At 38.6% G+C, this 19,940-nt stretch overlaps 2 protein-coding genes and 1 long non-coding RNA gene across 3 annotated transcripts in view; 1 reads left to right on the forward strand and 2 right to left on the reverse strand.

The window, feature by feature from the left end:
- The window catches only part of LOC129954032 (chymotrypsin-2-like), a 71,793-nt gene that overhangs the window by 42,764 nt on the left and 9,089 nt on the right, over window positions 1-19,940 (reverse strand). The window lies entirely within an intron of this gene.
- On the forward strand, window positions 62-5,299 carry LOC129953706 (uncharacterized). The gene has a single exon (XM_056067077.1). The coding sequence runs from the start codon at window positions 62-64 to the stop codon at window positions 5,297-5,299; it is 5,238 nt and encodes a 1,745-aa protein (XP_055923052.1).
- LOC129954033 (uncharacterized) lies at window positions 7,419-14,416 on the reverse strand. The gene is made up of 2 exons (XR_008782629.1): window positions 14,309-14,416; window positions 7,419-8,534 (listed from the first exon to the last, which is right to left on the reverse strand). It is a non-coding gene; the product is annotated as an uncharacterized LOC129954033 (long non-coding RNA).

Here is a 19,940-nt window from a genome sequence, read left to right on the forward strand (position 1 = left end):
GAACATAGTTTTCTTTTTGCTGAGAACAAATATATATATATATTTAGCATTAAATTGTGCGATGGCGAGTGCATTAAAAGTTAAATGTGGTAATGCTAAGGGGCGTTTAACTCGGGCGGCAGCATTTGTAGAGACAATTGATGAATCTACACCGATAGAAATGTTAGAAATTCGGTTAGGTAAATTAGAAACCGCGTGGACAGAATTTTCTGCACTTCATAATGAGATTCTTCAGCAATCAGAAGAAACAGAAGTCGATGAAATGGAAAATGAGTTTTCGGCATACGAAACCAAATATTTTGTAACGAATTCTCAAATTGTCAAAGCTATTCGCGAAAAAGTTAATTCCGATGGAATTTCTGCTAAAACATCTGACGCTATAGATCGTTTAGCTGATCAGCAATCGATATTTCTAGAAAAACTAGGTTCGGCTCCGTTGTCTGCCAATGATTCGAATACTACAAAACTTCCTTCGATAATTGTGCCACCATTTAGCGGCAGCTATAAGGACTGGCCTTCCTTTAGGGATCTTTTCTTGGGGTCAGTTGATACGAGGAAAAATCTTAGTCCAACTCATAAATTTCATTATTTGAAATCCTATTTGCGCGGTGATGCAGCTAATCTAATAAAACACATTGCAATTAGTGATACAAATTATCCCGAAGCATGGGATCGTTTAGAAAAACGTTATGATCGGTGTCAATTAATCGTACAATCATTTATAGAAACCTTTTTGTCGCTTCCTTCTGCCAGTGTATCTAATGTACAAACATTAAGAAAAATATCTGACGGTGCCGATGAAGTTGTGCGTGGGCTAAGTGCTTTGAACAAATCGGGCCGCGACCCATGGCTTATTTATTTGTTATTAAACAAATTGGATTCCGATTCAAAACAATCTTGGGCAGAACATATCGGATCTCGGGAAGATTGCACAATAATAGAATTTTTAGAATTCTTAGAAGAGCGGTGTGATGCTCTTGAAGCATGCCAATCTCTTAACAATCGTTCGGTAACATCGCGTACAAAGCTATCGAATAGCATTCGGGCACATTTAGCTGGGCCTTCAGATTCAGCTTCAACATCTAAATGCCCAATGTGTCAAGACAGTCATATCCTTCCACAGTGCTCCAAATTCGTCGGGTTAGACGTTGAATCTCGCCGAAACTTTGCAAAGACAAATCGTTTATGTTTCAATTGTCTTCGTGCTGGGCATTCGTCGAAAAATTGCCATTCATCGTTTCGTTGTAGGGTGTGCAAATCACGCCATCATTCTCTGGTGCACCCAGTTGAAATCAATAATTCAAAATCATCTTCTGTATCTTCTAATCAGCTTCAATTACCGTTGTCAAATCTCGCTACATCTAATATACCGGTCATTAATAATCATTCGCTTGATCTTAGCTGTCGGAAGAAAACTCTTCTACCAACCATCTGGGCTAAAATTGAAGACGTTCAAGGAAATTTTATAGACTGTCGGGTGCTCCTTGATTCCGGGTCACAGTCTTCATTTATTGTTGAATCTTTTGTTCAAAGACTCGGTGTTCAACGAACTCACTCGAAAATTCCTATCCTCGGTTTATCATCGACAGAGATAGGATATACCAAAGGTCGCATATCCTTAAATATTCATTCTCGTTGCAACTCGTCACATCTGTTCGTTGATGCCTTTATTCTCGACAAATTGACTTCCAATTTACCATCTAAATCCATTGACGTTTCATCTTGGTCTTATATTTCAAATCTTGAACTCGCTGATCCAAACTTTAACATCGCTGCTCCTATCGATATTCTTCTTGGTGGTGATAAGCTTTGGACCATTATTAAAGGTGGACAAATTCGAGGTCCTGATGGATATCCAATCGCCCAAAGTACTTCGTTTGGGTGGGTCATTACGGGACAATTCTTCGAACGAGAAGAATCAAATCATTTTCTCTCGTGCCATTCTACTATCGACATAGATAACTCGATGCAACGGCTCTGGGAACTTGAGGAAGTTGCTCCAGCAATTCATTCAATTGTGGTCGACCAAGCAGAAGAACACTTTCGCCAGACATTTTCTCGTTCTCCAGATTTGAAGTATGTAGTTCAGCTTCCATTTAAAACACCAAATCCGTCGTTCGAAAATACTCTTTCTCTCGCTGTTTCTCGTCTTCATGCAATGGAACGTCGTTTTAATCAAAATCCAAAATTGCGAGAGTTATATTCTAATTTTATGCGAGAATACATTGACTTAGGTCATATGACTCGAATTCCAAACGATGAAATTAAGGTCTCTAGTGGCAGGTGTTTTTATCTGCCTCATCATGCGGTCTTGAAACCGGACAGCTCGTCCACAAAATTGCGTGTCGTTTTCGATGGCTCAGCTAAAGACTCAGCAGGAAAATCCTTGAACAGTACACTGTTAGTAGGCCCTCCGATTCAACGTGATCTGATAGGTGTGTGTTTACGCTTTCGACGACATCCTTTCGTGTTCACGGCGGACGTAGTTAAAATGTTTCGCCAAATTTGGATAGAGGATCCCCACGCTGATTACCAACGGATTGTTTGGCGCGATTCTCCTTCCAAAGAAATAGAACACTATCGATTACATACCGTTACATACGGTACAGCACCCGCTCCGTTTTTGTCCGTTCGCGTATTAAAACAGCTTGCAGAAGATTACCGATCCGAGTATCCAAATGCAGCCCGTGTTCTTTTGGAAGATGTTTATGTTGACGACGTGATGACAGGGGCAAAATCTACCAAGGAACTCATCGAATTGCAATCGGAATTAGTTGCTCTTCTATCAATGGCCAAACTTCAGCTGCGAAAATGGAGTTCTAACAGTTGGTCACTTCTTGCTTCTCTTCCAAAGGAAGATTGTGAGTACGCTTTCTTTGATACAGAACGCTCAAAATCGTTTGTTAAGGTGCTTGGTATGCATTGGAACCCTTCAAGTGATGAATATGCTTTTCGTATGTCAAAAGTACTTCCAACCATTTCACTTACCAGGCGTTCATTGTTGTCAGAAGTGTCGCGGATATTTGACCCATTGGGACTGTTAGCGCCTTCAGTCGTGCTTTTCAAAATCCTCTTTCAGGAACTCTGGTCTTCAGACTTAAAACTAGGATGGGACGACCAGCTGCCTCTGGGATTAGCTGACCGATGGGCAAGGTACAGAGAGGAGCTTCCTTGTTTTGAGCAAATTAGAATCCCGAGAAACTTGTTCCAATCTTCGTTCAACGACATAGAGCTTCACGGGTTTTGTGATGCATCATCACGTGCGTACGGTGCTGTTTTATATACCCGGTGTAAAATTGCTGAAGGTGTGTACAAAATAACCATAATTGCAGCAAAAACAAAGGTCGCTCCACTGAAGCCGATTTCAATCCCCCGTTTGGAGCTATGTGGGGCCTTGCTATTAGTTCGCCTGATCAACCTAATCAAAACATCGCTTTCGTACAAATTTTCAAAAACTGTGGCTTGGTGCGACTCTGAAATAGTGTTGCACTGGCTCTCTTCACCTCCTCGTCGCTGGGTTACCTTTGTCGCCAACAGAACCGCTGCTATACTGGAAGTTACACCAAGGAGTTGCTGGCGCCATATATCATCAGAGTCAAATCCAGCAGATTGTTCGTCGCGCGGTGTTACTCCGTCGAATCTCCCGAACCATCACCTCTGGTGGACTGGTCCATCATGGTTGTGTCTGGAGGAGAATGCATGGCCTAAACCCAAATTCGTAACCTTACAACAAGAAAATAACGAAATTTTACTCGAACAAAGACTATCTCCGCATCAAGTGCTCCAAACTTCAGTGAAAAATGTTGATGTCATTGATCATATAATCAGTAAGACCTCGTCATGGTTTCGAATGCAAAGAATACTCGCGTACGTCATTCGCTTCATATTCAACTATTTAAGTAAAAATTCAAAACGTCAGCGTCGTACCTCGTACTTAACTGTAAAAGAAATTCATATCGCCAAAACAACCATAATTAAATCGGTCCAACTAACATCATTCAGTGAAGATATTCGTACTTTAATAGTCAAAAAAGAACTACCCTTAAAATCCAAACTTCTAAAATACGCCCCTTTCCTTGACAACAAAGGTCTTCTAAGAGTAGGAGGAAGAATTAAAAATTCTTACATATCTTTTAATATAAAACATCCTTATATTCTGCCAAATAATAGATTTTCCTCTCTCATTATAGAAGATATCCACAAAAATAATCTTCATCCAGGAGTTTCCGCAACATTTGCCATCGTAAGGCAGCAGTTTTGGATTTTGGGATGTCGAAATTCAATCCGCAAGATTGTTTTCAACTGCAAAAGATGCTTCAAACTTCGGAAAAGTACTACTTCGCAACTAATGGGTGATTTGCCATCACAAAGGATCTCGCAAAGTCGTCCCTTTTCGAATACTGGGTGCGATTATGCAGGGCCATTCAACATAAAATTGTCCAAAGGTCGTAATCCAAAGACGTCAAAAGCATACATATGCCTATTTGTGTGTATGGCCACTAAAGCCATCCACCTTGAGCTAGTGAGTGACCTTACTTCCGAAGCGTTTCTTGCCGCATTTCGTCGATTTGTGTCTCGTCGTGGATTATGTTCGAACGTTTACTCGGACAATGGAACCAACTTCCAAGGCGCACGTCGGTGTCTCAACGAGATGCACAAGTTGGTGTTATCAGAAGCGTATAACGAAGATGTTGCAACGTCACTTGCTAAGGACAGCATCGCATGGCACTTCATCCCCCCATCGTCACCACACTTTGGCGGTCTTTGGGAGGCAGGTGTCAAGTCCGTCAAATTTCACCTTCGACGAGTAGTCGGAGCAACGATTCTTACATTTGAAGAAATGTACACCGTTCTCACTCAGATCGAAGCTATTCTGAATTCTCGTCCTCTTTGTGTTATATCCGATCAAGATTTAAACCCTCTAACCCCCGCTCATTTTATTATAGGTGAACCGTTTACTGCTGTCCCGGAGCCTACCACTTTAAACACGCCACTAAATCGACTCTCACATTGGAATCACCTACAAAATATGGTCCAAGGTTTTTGGAAACGGTGGCACATGGAGTATATCACCACACTTCAAGAACGGCCAAAGTGGAAGCAGCAGAGTCCAAACCTAAAACCAGGGGACCTTGTTATTATAAAGGAACCAAATCTTCCCCCAACAAAGTGGCTACTTGGCAAAATCACAGCAACAACTCAAGGTACAGATGGTCGAGTACGAGTTGCAACTGTAAAAACGAGTGGTGGAACCTTTGTTCGTGCAATCACCAAGCTGGCAGTTGTACCCATGTCCTGAAACTCGTTCCAGGGGGGCCGGGATGTTCAGGATTAAACAACATTCAATGTATTTATCATCAATTCAAACTATTTTTAATTATTTACTTTATTTCAATCATTCAAATCATTCAATTCATTGAAATTTACTTTAAAATCATTCATACCTAAACTCATAAAAATTATATCATTTACACATTTTACCAAACATTCAAACCATACACTATGTTATTTCTATAAATTTAAAATTGTCCAGTTAATTTTTGCCTACTTAAATCTAATGTTAAAATTCATGCACAAACTTCTTATCAGCTACACAGTTATTTAGTTTCACTCAATTTTAATCTCGCATTCTCTTTTGTGGTCAAATTCTTGCACCTTGCAATCAAGAATTTATGCAAGAATCGATCTCTTGGATTTCGATCGTCAAGCTGTGCAGACATGGTAATATTTTGTATCACAAAACACATAATTTAACAAATACAACACACATATATTTCACATATTGATTGGTGCCTCTTTAATTTTGTTGGTTACTTCAAAATCGAGTTAAACAAGAATAAATATAAAAACATTTGTACATACAGTCCATTGATTCGTTCGCAAACAAATATTAATATTGTCTTCACATGATATGGGGCCTTAGACACATGGGAGAAATAAATGGGATAATATTCTAGATATGGGTAATAAGAAAGAGGTATTAAGATGGTTAACAGCTAAAAAGACATTTTTTAATTGCGTTAAAAGAGGAAAGAGCCTTGGAGGACACACATAACAACACGATATTTTTCCTGTTGCAATAAGATAGCAAAACTCTCCTTTTTGACATTTTGTGAACTAAGGATAGAAATTGCTGACTACATTGAACAGTTAATACTTAATAGAAACCAATAAATCATACTCTTTACTTTTCAATGGTTGCGTATCAAACAAGTTCAAAGTTAATTCTGGAATTCCACAAGTTAGTCACTTAGGCCCTTTTCTCTTTGTTCTATTTATAATGAAGCAATAAAAATACATGAGCAACAGTCCGTTGAGAATTAGGCTTTAATGACTTACAACTCTCAACCGTTCCTTTTTGGGAGAACTGTTGTCATGGATGGAGGAACCTACAGTTTTAAACCGAATCCGAGAAGATTATTGAAGAAAACACTTTTTATGACAAGAATTACTCTGCCTCGCAAAAAGCAGTACCCGTTAAAACATGCAACATTAGATGGAACAGAAAGAGATTAAACTTAAGACCTCTGACACGAGTTTTAAGATTTCTGCGATCAAGGAAAGTTTGAAGTAACATGAAATTAGCTAAGATAAATCACAAGTGACGACCACAACAAAACAACAACAAAGTTCATGAGGACCTTCCAAGTGCCTCATGGACTTCTTTGACTCACTGGAAGGTTCTTTAGAGTTACAGAAGAGTTTTGATAAGAATTTCCTTCTAGAGAATGATTATCGATCCTTATTTACGTTCTGACATAGATCGTGGCCGAAAACAGTGTTGCTAAAAAGAAGAGCAAATGTATAACTTCAAGCGAGCTTGCGGCCAAAATCCTGACACTATCAGTTGCCAAGGTGATCTTTATTTCGCAATAGACTGCTGAAGGTTAACGAATAAAATGGGTGCTCTACCTCCTCGTTAAAAACTTTTCCAAATTCCATAGCCCTCATGGCCCAACCCCGACTAAGTGTTGCAATTTATTTTGCCGAATATTAAAAAAATGAAATTAAACGAAAATAAAATTAAACAAATTAACCGCGAAGAAAAACAAGAACCGAATTAAAAGGATTATATCGAGCTGTCAAACGACAGCGGCGAATAAGCGACGAGGCAAAAATTGCAACAGGCAGCAATTTAAGTGCTGCCACCACGACGAGCTCAGAAAGGGGTGGGTTCAGCAATTAACAATCAATCGATGAATCGATTGATAAAGTTGCGTATGGATATGATATCACGTTGATATCAAAATTATTGTTTGATTAAAAATTTGCCACAGGGGCGTTCTTACGTTAAGTAAGAAAAGGGGCGCCAGCAATTTTTTCTCTGAAAAAAAGGAAATTGCAAACCTTTAAGAAGAAAAAAAAAACCAACACAATAATAAAACCACGATAGAAACAAAAGAAAGAACAAAATGGAAATCTTTTTAAGATATGTTTATTAAGTTAAATAGGCCTGAGAAACCTTGCAAAAGCAGGATGAAAACTCAGGATCTTTTCCAACAATTAAACAAAAGATTTCATAAATTATGGACCGTTAAGGTCTAAATTCCCATCAATAAATTGGGGATTAAAAAAGAATAAAAAAAAATTAAATGTCAAAACGATTTTATACCGAACCGATGAAATTTGTACTTATCTTTTTTTTTGAAAATCCCAAACTAGCAACTAACTTCCTTTTCCTTCTTTATTTTTCCTCAGTCCCGACACTTTTTTTTGTAATTTTTCTCAATCTTTTTTTTTCACACTCTTTGTTCGAATTTCTCAAAAAATTTTGTTATCTGCACTCCTTGAAAGTTTGACAAGAATTGACGGCCAGATCTCAAGATCTGTCCTATCTCTTCTTTACCTCTCCCGCCATTTTAGCTTTCAGCCAATATGGAGTGGCGGATTTCAATCACATCATCAACAGCCAATCGGAGATCGGCATGTTGATCTCAACTTGTGATGAAATTCTCGCGATCCCGCTTACTCGCTCTTCTCTCACAGCTAAATGCAAGTCATCCTGGAATTCGCCGCCCGCTGGATTCAGTTCCAGGTCACGACGATTCCAGGAGCTGCATTCAGCCAGCCCCACTTTCTACCTTGATATCGAACAATGACTATGAAATTTAAGATCGAGAAAAATCTGTACTTTAACTTTAAATTTAACTTTATCTTCAAAACAACCGCGCGAAAGAAAAAAAAAGATAATTACAAATTGGTATCTGCTAATTAAACCCCGAACTAAGTTTCCCGAAACTTAATCGTCCAAAAATTTATGAAATCTTTTTTTTTTGTATTACAATTCTTCTTTCAATTTTTTTTTAATATGCTTGACGTTAGAAATGATTAACAACATGAACAAAATAATTAAATTAATTAATTAAATTAATAATTAAAGAATATAAATTTACAAAAAAAAAGTTTTCTAAAGAGTTAAAGTTGGGCCGTAGGCCATTCTCCACTTGGAGTGACTTCTCATGAAACTTTACGTCTGGACCAGACCGTCCATCTGGTTTGGTTTCACTTCCATGGACACCATCCTTATTTGAAACCTGAAACGAGACTTGGTATTTTTTTCCTCACGAAAATGACAGAGAGAACCATGGTCAGAAGGACTATGGCCGTCCCGCTCTCTCTCATCCTCGTGTAGAAGGAATATGACAGTTGTCAGATCGAAAATTGTAAACAAAAAAACAAGTGTGCAAGTGGATGCAAAATGCATCATTTTTTTTTACTTTAATTAAAATTAAATGTTTAAAGAAATTGTTGCGTTCATTTATAACGCAACAAATCCCACCCTTTCCTCCTTGAAAAGGTGTTTGTTCATAACACAAACAAGATTACTAAAAAAAAGTTCTCTCGTTTAATAATCACGAGATAGAAACATTACTTAAAAAGGGACTTCCAATATTTATTAATTTTCCGATAACGACGTAAATGGCTTCAGATCTTTTATGTGCCAAGTGCCACGATCTTTGCCGTTGTCATCTACAAGAACATAAGTCCAAGGAGATAACCTTTTAGAGATTTTAAATGGGCCCACAAACTTTGGTGCCAATTTAGCTGCATAGTAATTAGCAGCATCGGATAAAACAAAATTCCTTCGCCATACGAGGTCGTTCGGGAGATATTGAGTATCTCTCCTCCTGAGATTGTAAGTCTCGGCGGATTTCTTAACCGCTACTTTAAATTTTGCAGCTATCTCTATTCTCAACTTCCTGAACCGTTCTTCAATGGTTCCTCCTTCGACTCTCCTATTCCCTTCAATACTCTCACTCCTAATACCTTCGTAATTCCCACTCGTTGACATCTCTTTCCCAAAGTTCGCATAGTAAGGACTAACACCTAGAACTTCATGTTGGGATGTGCGTATAGCACAAGCTACCTTAGCTAACTGAGAATCCCAGACTCGATGATTCTCTGAAACGTACGCTCTTAAGGTTGTTTTGATAATTTGGTTAATCCTTTCGGCAGGATTAGCCTGTGGATGGTAATGCGGAGTAAACCTAATTTTCGACGAATAACCTTCACAAAGTGTCCTCAACTCCCTACTCTTGAACTGCGGACCATTGTCACAAATGACAATTTTGGGAACTCCAAATAATAGAAAAACATTATCTTCTAACTCTTTACATACCGCCTTTGCGGTGGCTGTCCTGAGTGGAAACAATAAGGGAAATTTGGTAAGATAATCTACTACTGTTAAAATATACATAAATCCTCTGTTGGACTTAGGTAAGGGCCCTACTAAATCGACGCTAATCATCTCCCAAGGAGATGATGCTCCTACTCTCTCAGTCATAAGACCGGCTGGCTTGTCATTGATCGGTTTCACTTGTTGGCATATACTACATTTCCTAACATATTTGGTGACGTCTACTCTCATCTTAGGCCAATAATATTTAGCTCCTACTCTCGCGAACGTTTTTCTAACCCCCATGTGTCCCGCTAGTGGACTATCGTGACACTCTTTCAACACTCCTAACCTATCTTTCTTTCCGACTACTAACTTCCACTCTTCGTTATTGTCGTGCACGATCACATGATTTGACTTTACAAATTTGTATAACCTGCCATTGTCTACTCTCCAATTCGGAAAAGCTAACGGATTAGACTCAACTGACGAAACCATCTTAGCTACCCAAGGGTCCTTATCCTCATCTGAAATCCCAGCTAACTCTGGAACTCCCCGAGATAACATGTCTGGTACTACATGTTCTTTCCCTTTCCTATGAATGATTTCAAAATCAAACTGTTGCAGCCGAACTGCCCAACGTGCAAGTCTACCTTGTGGATCTTTGAGATTGCTCAACCAAATCAAAGAATAGTGATCCGTTACGACCGTAAACCGAACTCCTTCGATATAAGGTCGTAACTTCTCGACCGCCCATAAAACTGCCAAACATTCCTTTTCCGTAGTGGAATAATTTCTTTCACTCCTATTGAGTGACCTACTTAAGTAACAAATTACTTTTTCCCCCTCTTCAAATGTTTGGGTGAGTACGGCCCCGATGCCGTAGTCGGATGCATCTGTCTGAACGACAAATGGAAGCTTGAAATCTGGACATGTCAAAATTGGAGCCGTGATTAAGCATTCCTTTGCTTGACGAAAACTATCTTCACATTCTTGTGACCAAACGAATTTCCTACTCTTTTTCAACAAATCTGTTAAAGGCCTAACTAGTGTAGCGAAATTCGGTACGAAGCGTCTGTACCATGAAACTGTCCCTATGAAACTCCTAACTTGTTTTACATTTTTAGGTGCTGGTATTTTGATCATACCATCAACTTTTTCCGGGTCTACGTGTAACCCGTTTTTGTCGACTACATAACCTAAGAATTTAAGAGAAGGTCTACAAAAATTACATTTGTCGCGGCCTACTTTCAGCCCCGCCTCTCGTAATCTCCTAAGAACCTCACCTAAAATCTCTAAATGTTTTTCAAATGTATCTGTGACGATAATGATATCATCCAGATACACGAAAACGAATGGTTCCAACTCAGGCCCTAACACACTATCGATGAAACGCTGCCATGTTGCAGGCGCGTTGTGTAATCCAAAAGGCATTCTTTTGAATTGAAATAGACCCCTACCAGGTACCGTAAAAGCAGTGTATTTCCGCGATTCCATTGCCATTGGTATCTGCCAATAAGCGGACTTAATGTCCAACGATGTTAAAAATTTGGCATTCCTAAGTTTATCTAAAATAGCCGAAATTATCGGCAACGGATACGCATCCCTTTCTGTCACCTGGTTAACCTTCCTAAAGTCGACACAAAACCTAAAACTATCATCCTTTTTCCTAATGAGAACAATTGGGGAAGCCCATGGACTGTTTGATTTCTCAATGACGTCCTCTTCCAACATCTCCTGAAGTGATCTATCTATATGTTCCTGCATTGCCGGTGAAACCGGATAATACCTTTGTTTAATCGGCTCAGACGAAGTTTTAATGACATGTTCTACCATTGTTGTTACCCCTAATCCCTCTGGCATATTCTTGAAAGCATTCTCGACTAAATGTTTAAGTTTCCCTTTCTGATCCTCGTCTAACTCAGACTCCTCTGTGATAGACGTAGTATCTATCGAAGCCACTATCTCCTGGTTCGAAAAACTCCACATGTTTGAACGTAAATCCGGGACTATACCCGATAATGCCCAAAAATCGGCACCCAAAATCAAAGCATGCGGTAGGTTGGGAATGACTAAGCATTCAATCAAAATTGACCTACTCTCTACAACAATGGGTATTCTAACTATTCCTAAAACTCCTATACCTGCACCATCTGCTAAATGAACTTCCCTAATATTTGAACTATCTAATTGTAATCCTAAATCTTTTAAAACATGCCATGCGTCCCTACAAATAATCGTTCGCGATGCTCCAGAATCTAGTAATCCTAAAAACCTAAAACCATAAATATTAACTCCTAAAAACGGACGTCTATCTGTACCGCTTGAATCTAACGTGAAACCTAACCTAACTTTGTAAGCCAACTGGTCGCCAGCAGGCAACCTTCCTAACTCTGACGCCGGCGCTCTTGTCCTGCTGGCCCAAGAGTCCGTTGCCCGTTTCCCGACGAGCAGCGTCTACAATTTTGTCTTGTGGTCCCTACAGTACCACAACCAAAGCAGCGCCTAGGAGCGGAACAGGAATTAGCGAAATGGCCTTCCCGGTTACACTTAAAACAACGATTGTTTCTATTCGGAGGGGGATCAGGATTAACCGCAACTCGAGTATCCGATACCGAGGCGATATAAGCAACATCCGGCTCCAAAGCCGACCTGTTGCGATAAGAGGGTGGAGGAACGAACGACTCAACATTTGCCCTAATGGTTTCCAGCCTTCTGCCCAAGGCCACCAAATCGTTGACTGACTTAATGTCAGCTAAACCTAGCTGTGTCTGGTAAAATGGAGCGATATTCTTCATGAGAATAGCCAACTTCCTATTCTCACTCAGAGGCTCCGAAAAACGTTTGAAAAGAGTCTGCATGAGCGCAACGTACATGCCTATTGACTCTTCCTTACCCTGGGTTCGACGCCTGACCTCATCCAACAAGAGATCATCATAATTGGAGGGCAAAAACTCCAACTTCAATTCCCTAACCAACTCTTTCCATGTTGAAGCCGTGTCCCTAATCGCCCTAAACCAGAGGAGCGCCTTCCCAGTAAACAAATCCACCGCTGACCTGTAAATTGCTTCTTCCGAAACACCGCGAGCCTCCCTTAATTCTTCGATTCTTTCAATAAAAGAGTTCACTGATGAACCACACCGTTCACCAGAGAACTGCACGTTCCACTTATATGGTCGCTCGGGGTTCCGGTCACGGGGTGCATCACCCTGTATTTGGAACCCACTAGAGCTCGTTCGTTGGCCGACTGACGCAGCTGGCGCTTCCAAATCTGCTGTCGACATTGTTGATTGATTATTATCATTATTATTATTAACATTTTTAGGAGGTTCCATCACCTCCTCTACCTCGGACAATTTCGCCATCAAAAGCAAAATTTCCCCCCTTAAATCCGCTACCTCGTTAACCTCATCCGACGATTCGGCCTTAGCCCTAGAGATCCTACCCAACGACCACTCGATTTTTGTCAACACTTTCTGATAATCCGACGACTTCGGATTTTTCGACACATTCGGAAGCAAATCCCTAATTTCTAAAACTTTCGCCCTAACCGCCTTTGAATCCTCTTCAAATGAATATGGATAGTGGGGACTATCCGAAGAAATAGAACCAGTCCGTTCCAGCATACGACTAGCCCTGAGAGTCATCCTCATCTCATCAACTTTAGACCCTTCCTTCAGGCCCCTAGCCCGCAACTCATAAACGAGTTCTTCTTTGGAAAGCCTATTAATATCCATCCTAACAAAAATATTTCCTAAAAGAAAACTACAACAAAATTGTATTTAAAAGCGTTGAAAAATAAAACCACCCTTTTAACTGAATCAACCAACGATGGCAACTATGTCCAATTAAAGTAAAACAAAATTTAAAACGATCAATACTAACAAAAAGAACACCTTAAAAAGAAACTCTAATTCTCAACCTCAACTATATCCAATATCAAAAAAAATTATCAAAAAAAAAAACAATATGGTAACACCAGAAAAGAGTAATATTGAAATTATTTTAAGGACTTAAAAAAAAATCAATATGGTCACCCCAACAAAAGATCAAGTAAATTTTAAGAAATCCTAAGAGAAAATCAATACGATAACACTAGCGAAATTATTTTAAAATTAATTTAAAGAAAAACCAAAAAAAATAAAAAAAATTAATAAGGTAACCCAGTACGGAAAGAAAAGGAAATCAAATAAATTTAAAAAAAACTAAAAGAAAATCAAAATGATACCACCAGCTAAATTATTTAAAATAAATTTTGGGAAACCAAAAAAAAAATTACTATGGTAACACTAATAAGACTCAACTAAATTTTAAGAAAACCTACAAAAACTATTAATAAGAAAAAATTTGTATCGCATTCAATTTTAAGAAAACACAAAAATAAATTACTCTGGTAACATCAATAAAAAATTATATCAAAATTAAATATATCACAAAAAAAAGAACCGTCAATAAAACTTGAAATTATTACCGCCAAAATTATGAATATTGAATATATGTATTATTTATATATATATATATAGTTATATCAAAATGATAAAAAGGTCACCTTCAAGATCAACCCGAAATCTCCACTATCACTGGTCAATATAACTATATATGTATTTGTCTATATATTGTATGCTTAATCAAATTAATTCTTTTTTTTTAATTTTATCAAAGAAAATACAAAAAAGTAAAAGAAACACTCACTCAATTCAATACTGAAAACCTTCAACCAAATGGGGTTAATTTTTGAGGATTCCCACCGCTGTTTCAACTCCCCGGCACAAGATTTTTTCCTTTATTCCACTTCACAAATATCCTATAGGAAAACAAAAAAGAATTAGTAAAACTTTCAATGATAAAACACAAGAACAAAAAGTCACAAAACTTAGCTAAAGAAAAACCAGACACCAAGGCACAGCACACGATTCCCAAAAACAACAAGTAAATTTTTCCACACAAGATTTCCAGAAGAATGAAGTAATTTTTCTTTTACAAGCCCCACGTTGGGCGCCAATTTGTTGCAATTTATTTTGCCGAATATTAAAAAAATGAAATTAAACGAAAATAAAATTAAACAAATTAACCGCGAAGAAAAACAAGAACCGAATTAAAAGGATTATATCGAGCTGTCAAACGACAGCGGCGAATAAGCGACGAGGCAAAAATTGCAACAGGCAGCAATTTAAGTGCTGCCACCACGACGAGCTCAGAAAGGGGTGGGTTCAGCAATTAACAATCAATCGATGAATCGATTGATAAAGTTGCGTATGGATATGATATCACGTTGATATCAAAATTATTGTTTGATTAAAAATTTGCCACAGGGGCGTTCTTACGTTAAGTAAGAAAAGGGGCGCCAGCAATTTTTTCTCTGAAAAAAAGGAAATTGCAAACCTTTAAGAAGAAAAAAAAAACCAACACAATAATAAAACCACGATAGAAACAAAAGAAAGAACAAAATGGAAATCTTTTTAAGATATGTTTATTAAGTTAAATAGGCCTGAGAAACCTTGCAAAAGCAGGATGAAAACTCAGGATCTTTTCCAACAATTAAACAAAAGATTTCATAAATTATGGACCGTTAAGGTCTAAATTCCCATCAATAAATTGGGGATTAAAAAAGAATAAAAAAAAATTAAATGTCAAAACGATTTTATACCGAACCGATGAAATTTGTACTTATCTTTTTTTTTGAAAATCCCAAACTAGCAACTAACTTCCTTTTCCTTCTTTATTTTTCCTCAGTCCCGACACTTTTTTTTGTAATTTTTCTCAATCTTTTTTTTTCACACTCTTTGTTCGAATTTCTCAAAAAATTTTGTTATCTGCACTCCTTGAAAGTTTGACAAGAATTGACGGCCAGATCTCAAGATCTGTCCTATCTCTTCTTTACCTCTCCCGCCATTTTAGCTTTCAGCCAATATGGAGTGGCGGATTTCAATCACATCATCAACAGCCAATCGGAGATCGGCATGTTGATCTCAACTTGTGATGAAATTCTCGCGATCCCGCTTACTCGCTCTTCTCTCACAGCTAAATGCAAGTCATCCTGGAATTCGCCGCCCGCTGGATTCAGTTCCAGGTCACGACGATTCCAGGAGCTGCATTCAGCCAGCCCCACTTTCTACCTTGATATCGAACAATGACTATGAAATTTAAGATCGAGAAAAATCTGTACTTTAACTTTAAATTTAACTTTATCTTCAAAACAACCGCGCGAAAGAAAAAAAAAGATAATTACAAATTGGTATCTGCTAATTAAACCCCGAACTAAGTTTCCCGAAACTTAATCGTCCAAAAATTTATGAAATCTTTTTTTTTTGTATTACAATTCTTCTTTCAATTTTTTTTTAATATGCTTGACGTTAGAAATGATTAACAACATGAACAAAATAATTAAATTAATTAATTAAATTAATAATTAAAGAATATAAATTTACAAAAAAAAAGTTTTCTAAAGAGTTAAAGTTGGGCCGTAGGCCATTCTCCACTTGGAGTGACTTCTCATGAAACTTTACGTCTGGACCAGACCGTCCATCTGGTTTGGTTTCACTTCCATGGACACCATCCTTATTTGAAACCTGAAACGAGACTTGGTATTTTTTTCCTCACGAAAATGACAGAGAGAACCATGGTCAGAAGGACTATGGCCGTCCCGCTCTCTCTCATCCTCGTGTAGAAGGAATATGACAGTTGTCAGATCGAAAATTGTAAACAAAAAAACAAGTGTGCAAGTGGATGCAAAATGCATCATTTTTTTTTTACTTTAATTAAAATTAAATGTTTAAAGAAATTGTTGCGTTCATTTATAACGCAACATAAGGACAACATTATTCATCAAAACAAGAAGAATAATAAAGGTAAACTGAATCCAGATAATGGAAGGATTGTGAATGCCAGAAGAGCCATTCGAAGATATGGTACATTTCAAGTAAAAGAGCTGAACCCTTTATAAAGCAAAGGCTTTGGAAAGCCCAGGCAACGGCCTAGTCACTGATAAAGCTTCGGTTCCCTTCGATCATCAAAATCAATCAACAGCGAGCGTGGTTAGTAGACAAATGGGGGACTGTCTCGAAATCTACCGCGTGCTGTTGTCATTTGTTTTTTTCGTCTGTTGTTCTTTCTCTTCTGTCCTTCTGTCTTGTATTAATGTATTGTGTTGTTATCACCTTACATAGTCTACTCGCTCAAAGTGCTGTGTTTTGTAATTAAATGTTCATAGCCCAAAGACTGCTTCCCGATCTGGAGGACCCAAACCTGAGCAAAGAAGACAAGAGATCCCTTCCTCTTCCCAGACTGAAAAATCCAGGAAACCAGAAGTTAAGCGTTTGAACGATTAAATTCTCCCAATGGTCTACAATTTAAATGGTTCAAGTATTAGGGGAAGGAGTAATAGACATAATGACGTGCAACCTCTAACTATAGCAAATAAAAAGCTCAAGACGAAAAACAATCCAAGCACATACCTGAGATCAGGTAGCCGTTATCAACAAGGTAACGACTATAAAAAGGTAAGCAAAAAACTATGGTCCAAAGAAGAGGAAACTTTACTAGACCGACCACACAAAATTGAAATTTTTGATTTTTTAGTGTTACAGTATTGCCAACGGACAAAATAAAGCGTTTTCCAATAAGGGCGGGTATATGCTGAAATGTAATACAAAAAGCTGTTTGTGAGGTATTAACAAAATTATTTATTTATTTAAAAGGCGCATGTATACCATTAAGTGTGGAATATGACATCATTCAAATGCCCACCTCGGCTTCTTACGGTGGCACGGATCAGAGTATTCCATTGCTCAATGACTCTTCCGCATAGATCCGGCTGAATTTGAGCGATGGCCTGTGTTATATTTGATTGTGGTTTATTTGCATAGATCTGCGACTTCAAGAAACCCTACATTAAAAAGTATAGCGGGATCAAATTACATGGCCTTGGTTGACATTCACTTCACCCTGGAGAGACAACCTTACCTTAAATCGTTTATGCAAAATGTCAATCGTGGCGTTAGCTGTGGCACGTAACGCCACGCGCGCCGCCGCCATCCTGCTAGAACCACATGTCGTCTAGGTCAATATGGTGCAATTTGGGCCATAAGAAATAAGTTATCATCGTTATGTAGCTTGCGCTCGTTGTTGACGGTGACCGCCTCATTAACGTCACTTTAAATAAAGTACAAGCCAATTAGGCCACCGCGCCGGCCCAAAATCCGCACTAATTGACAACTTTTTGAGGATCGTTATCACCTGGTGTACTTCGCATGGGCTGGTGTCGTGGCATATAGGGCAATTTTTCTTGTTTACAAAGACATTCACCCAAAAATGCGGCGCCTCGTCACTTAAGATGATTTTTTGGCTAAAATGTGGGTCCTCTTTCAGACCATTCGAAGCTCAGTCAGCGAACAAACGGCGTTGTCGTTGGTCATGACATTTGAGCTCCTGGATCTGTTGGATGTTTTAAGTCTGCAAAAGTCCGAGTTTTTGTGAACATCGATGAATAGACAGCTTTGGCTTCTGCTTTACACCGCGGCGATGTTCTTGGCCGATCTTGCGTTCCTAGAAAGTACGGGTGTTAGTTGATTGTTTACTGAACTAGTCGTCTCAAATTTGGCCACGAAACGTCGAAGAGTCGGCTGTGAAGAACCACCACGCATACCATAAAATAAGTTTACTGCGCGCAACGTTTGCGTTAACGAACACTCATTTTGATAATTAAGTTTTGTCATTTGCATGTGCTATTCAATCGTGTTACTAGCCGTGATAATTTGGCAAAATCAACTGAGCTTTTAAAGATCATTATCATAATGACATTCGTTTTTTGCAGCTCTTCAAGTTCCTCCAATTTCTTCCATCATTACATCATGTTTAAAAACTTGTACCAACATCAACTCTATTATATGGAAACCCCCTCGAAATCTTATACCTTCAAAAATCATGTATCTGTCTATTGAGGTGAACTTAATTGCCTTTCCAAACATTCATGATCCACTTTTCGTCAACACCTCTTGTATCCATTTCCGTGGCGGCCATTCTTGTTCTAACAAATAACACAAAAAGAAGTACAACTCAAGAAACTGTACCTCGTGTCCGTCTAAGTTATGGGGCCTATGCAAATTAAGAAGTCATTCTGGTGAGCACCTACGAGTATATACATTGTATACGCCTTTCTTGCCAAACGAACGTCAAACGTTAGGTATACGTCACTCCTTTGACCCGAGACTGTCCATTAAACCAAACGGGCCACCATATTGTTCCTTAAGGGGTTTTTTATTTGACCAAGATGCGGATGGTGACTCAAAAAATAAAGAAAAAGCAGATCTTTGCATTTCCTACACACCATGTCCAACAAGCTCTCCAAGTCCAATGGAGATTCAAAAGCGATCCTTATTCGCCGACTGACATCAGGGTCTCTCTCACATCGTACTCTAGACGAAATTGTATTTTGATGGCAAGGCAACCCAAGGTATATGTGTTCCATGGCAGCTTGAATGACCACATTACCATAAGGTAAACATCGATTGCTCGATCATGATCATAAAACTGTGCTCCGTTTGACTTCGCATAGAATTCCGTGGAATAATTTTTGTATGGCTAAGCGAGAGCTGCCGGCGACGGCTGTACGGCGACTTTCCGTTGCACAGCTTGTGGAGCTGGAGCAAAACTTACTTACATATTTCCGAGTCAAAGTGGCTATAAGCGCGCATTTGAAAGAATGGTGATTTGGCAGTTTTAGACGAGAGAAATTATCTGAGAAATCAGCAATCAGTCGGACCTCAGAGACCCAACGACGACGAGATGCCTACAAACGATGCATCAAATACTGACGACTGGAAGAACGGCCGACGGACGCGAGGGCGATGAAGATGCAAGACGCTTAAGACGGGAAAGATGAAGGTAATCTTATATACCTGCTGCCACTCAACTATCGGTGTTTGTTTTGTCTTCCGTATGTGGGTGACGATGTCAGTAGAAATAACTGCGAGCCGCAATTTAAAAGAAAATGGCACACATCAAAAGAAACCGCATAAAATATTTGTTGGCCTTTTTATTGACAGCTTATACAGTGGATCAGAAAATATAGAGACCAAGACAAAAAAAAAAGAACTTAAATGTTATGACATAAGTGTTGTGTTTATGTCTACCGGGTTATTTGATTTAAGATTTGGACCATTAAGACTTAAGTATCGCAGCGAAATTTAATAATAATAATTATACTCAGGACATACTATGAGTGCAAATGGAAAGAGTAAGAATTGTATAATACTTTTCTTAAATTCGACGAAGGTGTATGACATTTTGTTTACGACGGAAAGTCTATAATTTCTTTTTACCATTT

The sequence above is a fragment of the Eupeodes corollae genome, chromosome 1, assembly GCF_945859685.1.
Source record: "Eupeodes corollae chromosome 1, idEupCoro1.1, whole genome shotgun sequence".
NCBI lineage: Eukaryota > Metazoa > Arthropoda > Insecta > Diptera > Syrphidae > Eupeodes > Eupeodes corollae.

Coding starts and splice junctions, on each gene's coding strand:
- LOC129953706 (XM_056067077.1), top strand. CDS start 62: ATGGCGAGTGCATTAAAAGTTAAATGTGGTAATGCTAAGGGGCGTTTA.